Genomic DNA, 6,000 nt, shown 5'->3' with positions numbered 1-6,000 from the left:
GGTAATACAAACTCTAATTCACTTGACCAGATAATGCATCACTTTCTAAGAGAAAGTTATAGAAAAAGATTCTGTGTACAAAAAAATTTCAAAAATATAAATATAGAATTTTTTTTTTTTTTTTTTTACAGAGCTGATCGGACTCTATTTATGTACAAATGAAGCAATGCAATGCGTGATGTCAGAAATGATGATAAAGTAATATTCCACTTTAAGGAGATTGTTAAAATACTCTTAAAGGGAGAGTTCAGCTTCACAACTATTTTTTTTTCATCGTTTCCATAATGAAAAATGAAGTGACTTTGTGAATAGGCAAAAGAAATGATTAATACTTCTTGATCTATGTTATCAAGATGGAGGTCACATATGGTAGACTGCAGGATCAGACTACATGGAGTTTGTTTGTAGTCTGTTACCAAAGAGATGTATAGGTCTGCTTAAAAGATGTAGCCTGGAAATGAAAGCTTCTTTTTAATAAGTTGCTTCATATTTCCATTTTAGATGCATTAATACAAGAAAGAAAAATGGTTGCAAAGGTGGACAGATGTTTTAGGAGATTTCCTTGGAGAGGTTGTGCAGCAGGATAATTTTTCATAGAAAGTAACAGAATGGATAAAAGTAAACTAGGCATTGTTACCCTCAATGATCCTCCGCTACTGTTCCAACACTTACAAGATCCCTGCTGGTCTCTATCTCCTGGTGCTATCCTGACACACAAAAATAGCAGAGACTAAGACGAGACAACACTGCGCTAAGTGACTGACTGCCATCTTTTGCTAAGTGTCAAGAAGGACAATGAAGAAGAGAGCAATAGGGCTGAGGGCAACGTCTGAATGGAAGCAACAGGGAATCGGTACAGTCGGCAATACTCATTTTAAATTCATTTAACCCATTCGGACCTTTTTCTAAATAATAATAAAAATTTAATTTCATAAACCTAAAACCAGCTGACGTATGCTGACAGATTTGATGGAAATTTCCACATCCATGCAGTTAAATACTGGATCAATCCTGCACCTAAAAGGAAGGTGAGAGAAGATAACATTTTGATCATCGCTGGAGCATCACTTGAATGAAATATAGGAAACAAAACTAATACTGTTCAACTTATAACCTGCTGCAATAGAGGGTTGCATAATGCAAATAGAAAGTGGAGTGCTTGGCATTGCAGCTATAGAAAGATCAGAGAGGCACCTGTGGTTAGACCAGAGCGGTCTGCAGCTGGGTTTCAGTATAATACCATATATTGTCTTTGCTGGAGAAAGTCGTAGCGGAGCTGAAAGAAGGTTTATAGAGGACTTGCAGAAGCCGTGATTATACAAAGGCAGAATCAGGTAATTTACATGTAGTGCAAGTGAAAATCTGCAGTATGCATGTAATAATTATAGTGCTTTGCACCTACAATGAGACCAAGCTGCCGAGGCAGTTTGTTTATCTGTAGACAATATGCAAGTAGTTTACAGTTCAAGTAGAGAGAATTTCTGCACCGTGTACCAAATGTACCAAGAAAGGAAAATGAAAGTTAATCTTTAGTCCTTGGGTGAACTTAGTCTCATTGCCACCGATGCCAACGATGGCATTGGTTTGCTTGCCAGAACCTGCTCACTGGGTAATGTTTGAGACTTCAATCCAAGTGGTGCCAGCTTGGGCATTGGTCTCCAAAATGCATCTGAGCAAGGCGTCACTGGCCTGACATTTTTTTGAGAAGTTAATGCAGTAGAAGGAAGATTTTGAAATCCACTTTGTGTTCCTACCAAACTAGTCAGAGGGGGCTCCTTTATTGCACCCCCTTCAAAAACCACAATACCTCTCTCTTCCTTATGCTTACTACAATCTGGGATCTCTCCCTCTTCTAACTGCATAAAAAGAGGACTGAATGAATGGCTCTTCTCTTTTGTTTCAGGCACTTCCTTGAATCTACCAAGAGGAGAAGATGATGAATCTGCAACTTCCAATTTATTCCCACTGCTATGGGATGCTGAATCTGAACCTGGAAAATCAGAGACAGAGTCCAAATCCTCTGTATCGTTGTTTAACTGCTGGTTGAGAAATGCAAGTTCATTGAGAAGCGATGTGAGGGTTTCATCGGAATCTTCTGGATCACCCAATGCATCTGATAATTCGCTAGGATCTAAACCTGCTTCATCAATGGCTGACGTTAATTTCTTAAGATCTAGATCAAGTCCTGAATCTCTGATCTCATCAACCATTTTGCTTGGGGAAGTATTACTCATAGTAACGGTTTTACTGGAGGCTTGAGTATCACTGCTGTCATTTTCCTGGGGTACATTTTCAAGGAGACTTGAGTATGGAACGCAGCTTTCACTTGCAGGATCGGTGAGACTGTCTTTCGTTTTGTTCACAGGAAAAGAACTGGATGACATACATGATTCAGCAGCCGCATAACTTTCTGCTATTGAAGAGTAGGCAGCACATTTGTCTTTTATCTCAGTATCGGGCGTGTCAGTTCCAAAGTCCTTGTCCAAGTTTGAGTTCATTTCTTGAGCTAAAGATGTTACATTCACAATCTTTGGCATCATGGACAGGTCATCATTTTCTACAACAAAAGACAAGATTACGGCAATGATAAAGTTCAGTAATGATTTGTATACAACACTATTTACTAGTAACCTCTATGTTTTTATTGCTTTGCCTTGTGTAAGCACTTCCTCTGTCTCAAACTGGCACTGTCACCAAAGCTGTGTATTGTTTGTGATAATGGAAAAAAAAAATAAAAAAAATTGAACATTGGCAAGGAATGAGACACCTTCAGGAAGATTTAGATTACTTTTTAAGTGTAACTGGGGTTGTTCAGTTACATAAGAAATACATCATCGTTGTAAGGTCTGTCCTCAGTTATAAGTATGCTGTAACTAGGAATGGCGGGGCCCCATGGCGAACTTTTGACAGAAGTAGGCCCGAAGCCTGTCTGGAGCCCGGAGAGGTAAGTAACAGTGTTTTTTATGTTCTCTTACTTCTCCTGGGCCTCTGATCATTATAGTCAGGGGTCTGAGAAGACCCATGAGTATAAGAATAGTGTTTGTGGGGCCCGCTGCGTCACTTACCGATCCCGGCTCCTGCCAGGATCAGTAAGTAAATAGGGCCCATTACCGGCTGGAGTAACGGCCTATTACGGAAAAAAAACAAACAAAAAAACGCAGTGGTAGCGGCTGTCGCCGGCCCCTGCGATAGCTGCTACCCCAGTAGTTATGCCCCTGGCTGTGCAGTTTCTACAATAGTCAGCTATAAAGCACAGCACAATTGCTGGTCATCTGCAGAGATTTTTAGAGACATCTGTCTAGCGTTATAAGCAGATCACCAGACATTTTAAGATATTGCTTGGTCCCCAAGTGCTTTCAGACCAGTAACATACAGCATCTCTATGCAACTGTATCTAGACAGAACTAGAAACAGCTGATTTTATATTATACTCTTCAAATGACAACTGAAAATTTGTTCAATGCAGTAAACTAGATTTTATAACACGTAATTACCGTATTTTTCGGACTATAAGACGCACTTTTTTTCCCCAAAATTTTGGGGGAAAATAAGGGTGCGTCTTATAGTCTGAAGGTGGCGCCTGGCACCCGCTGTAATAGAGAGGCGGAAGCCGGCAAGTGATAGACGCCATTACAGGTGCCGGGGCCTGAGACATCGCTGCCCTGTCCTGCATGAAGCCAGCAGCGGGAGGAGTGATGCTGCTATTCCGCTCCTCCGTCCCCCCGCCGCTGGCTTCATGCAGGGCAGGGCAGCGATGTCTCAGGCCCCGGCGTCTATCCCTCCCCGGCATCCGCCTCTCTAGTACAGCGGATGCCGGGTCAGTATCCGTGGCCCCTTCTCCCCCGGGGCCGGTCCCCACCGGCCCCGTACCTGTGAGGTTGCAGGGCGGCTCCTGCTCGGCGATATCGCAGGAGCCGACCTGTTCGGGTGACAGCCGGGAGCCTAATGAGTCTCCCAGGCCTGTCACTGCTGTATTAGTATTGCGGCTGGTCTCTATGATCAGCCGTAATACTAATAGACAGAATGTCCCATAGACGGCAATACAGTTGTATTGCCGTCTATGGGACTTGCGATCAAGTGACCGCAGGTTCAAGCCCCCGGGGGGGAAATAAAATAGTAAAAAAAAAAAAAAAAGAGCTTTAAAAATATGAAATAAATAAAAGTTCTAAATCACCTCCTGTTTTTTTTTCAATACAAGGTGATCTAAGCAATAGATATCCCCCAAAATGGTATAACTAAAAAGTACAGCTGGCCCCGCAAAAAAAAACGCCCTATACATCCCCGTACAGCTGCAGGGTCACCTGTCAATGTGGCCTTGCAGCTGTTGCAAAACTACAACTCCCATATATTAAATATTTTACCAGTTTTTGCTTCAAAATTTTTTTTCCCTATTTTCCTCCTCTAAAACCTAGGTGCGTCTTATAGTCCGAAAAATACGGTAGATAAACCATCAACATACCTGACACAGAGATAGAAGGAGCTGGTGTAGAGAGGTTACTGGGAACATTAGATAAGGAGATGGGTACCGGACTATTCCCAATAATATCTTTTAATACAACTGTACTTGGAAGCTGAATTATCACAGAAGTCATTCCTAGAAAAAGTATGGAATAAGAATATTGTTCTTTAGGTGAATGCTAATCTTCAGCAACAAGGGTAAAACATTAACAGACCAGACCCCTTGAGGACCAGACAAAAAAAAAAAAAAAAAAAAAAAGACTGGAAGTGTTTTACAGATTTACCTGACTTCAGTTGTGCAGGACTCAAGTCTGCCTGTATAATTGCTGGGGGTATACTGGCAGCTTGTCTTTCTACTTTATTTTCCTGTGTCCCCACTTGTCCTGTGGGTGCCATTAGTACACTTGAAGTAGTTAAAGAGACACCAGGCAGCTGCTGTTGTCCTGCAAAGCAAAATGACACACAATTGAACCTCTCATTCAACCAATGAACCAACAGAGAAGCGTTTATAATATGGAGACTACTTCAAGGTAGTCTGTCACCAGAACACTGCATACCAGCCCAACCCAAAGATAGGTAGGTTAGGATCACTTAAAGTCATTTCCCCTTGTGAATCCATTTCCAAGATACAGCAGTTTTTGCCAATATACAAGTGAGCAATAAGGTCATTGCTCCAAAGTACAAAGCTGCAATGGCCAAAGTGCTCCAAAGAGTTTAATTGCCAAAAATGAGGATCTCTTGGCAAAGGAGTCACCAATTCACAAGGGGAAAAGACCCTTTAATTGAGGTGACCCTAATCTATCTGAGGGGATGGGTCTGCTGGACTCTAGTGACAGACTCTCTTGAATCTAAACCTATTCTGACTTACCCTCCTTTGAAATCAACAAAGCTTTCCGTGCAAGTATTATAGGTTTCTTAGTTTTGCTGCTTAGAGTTTCATTAGATTCTCCTTCCACCTTCACAGCGTCTCTGTTTGGGAGAGTTACATTCAGAGATGCTTTGTGTAGAGCAGCGTCGTCTTCCTCCAAGCTTTTCTTTTTCATTTCTGCCTCCATTGCTTTCTGCTTAGCGTACAGATATTCCAATTTCTTCTGCACAACCTCTTTTGGTTTCCCTGTGTAGTTATAAAATATAAGAAACTGGATTATCATTTTCTTACAAAAATTAGAGTCTCCATTTGTGTTTAGCAGTTAAGTAAGCATAATAGGCTGTCTGGTTTGGTCATACACTGAATATTGTAATTAAGGGAATGGGTGACAAATACCAAAAACTAAGAAAAAAAAAAGTTATTTGATTTGGTAAAATATAAGTTTGCAAAATTCTGTTCCCTCCTAGATATCAGCTATGTGTGGTATTATTATTTTTGACAAGTTGACGTTTTTAGGAAACCTAAAATCTCAGCTACAAAGTGCACGCAGAGAATGTGGTGCATAGTGCAAAAAAAAAAAAATAAATAAAAAATTGCTAATGCTTTACAAACTCAAAGACTGAACAGCGCGAGATCTCCTCCAGCATTTACATTAGCATTAAAACTGTGACCAG

General features: G+C 41.0%; 1 protein-coding gene across 1 annotated transcript in view; it reads right to left on the bottom strand.

Moving 5' to 3' along the window:
* Positions 1–257: 257 nt before the first annotated feature.
* The window catches only part of MGA (MAX dimerization protein MGA), a 69,718-nt gene continuing 63,975 nt past the window's right edge, over positions 258–6,000 (bottom strand). The window contains exons 22-25 of the mRNA XM_075282806.1: positions 5,327–5,572; positions 4,743–4,901; positions 4,460–4,594; positions 258–2,557 (exon numbers count right to left, since the gene is read on the bottom strand). Coding sequence (XP_075138907.1) covers positions 1,530–2,557; positions 4,460–4,594; positions 4,743–4,901; positions 5,327–5,572 — 1,568 coding nt within the window. The 3' untranslated portion in view covers positions 258–1,529. The remainder of the gene's footprint in view (positions 2,558–4,459; positions 4,595–4,742; positions 4,902–5,326; positions 5,573–6,000) is intronic.

This window comes from Leptodactylus fuscus, chromosome 7 (genome assembly GCF_031893055.1).
Source record: "Leptodactylus fuscus isolate aLepFus1 chromosome 7, aLepFus1.hap2, whole genome shotgun sequence".
Taxonomy (NCBI): domain Eukaryota; kingdom Metazoa; phylum Chordata; class Amphibia; order Anura; family Leptodactylidae; genus Leptodactylus; species Leptodactylus fuscus.
Note: the sequence above shows the minus strand (reverse complement) of the source record. Positions and strands in the feature narration are given on the sequence as shown.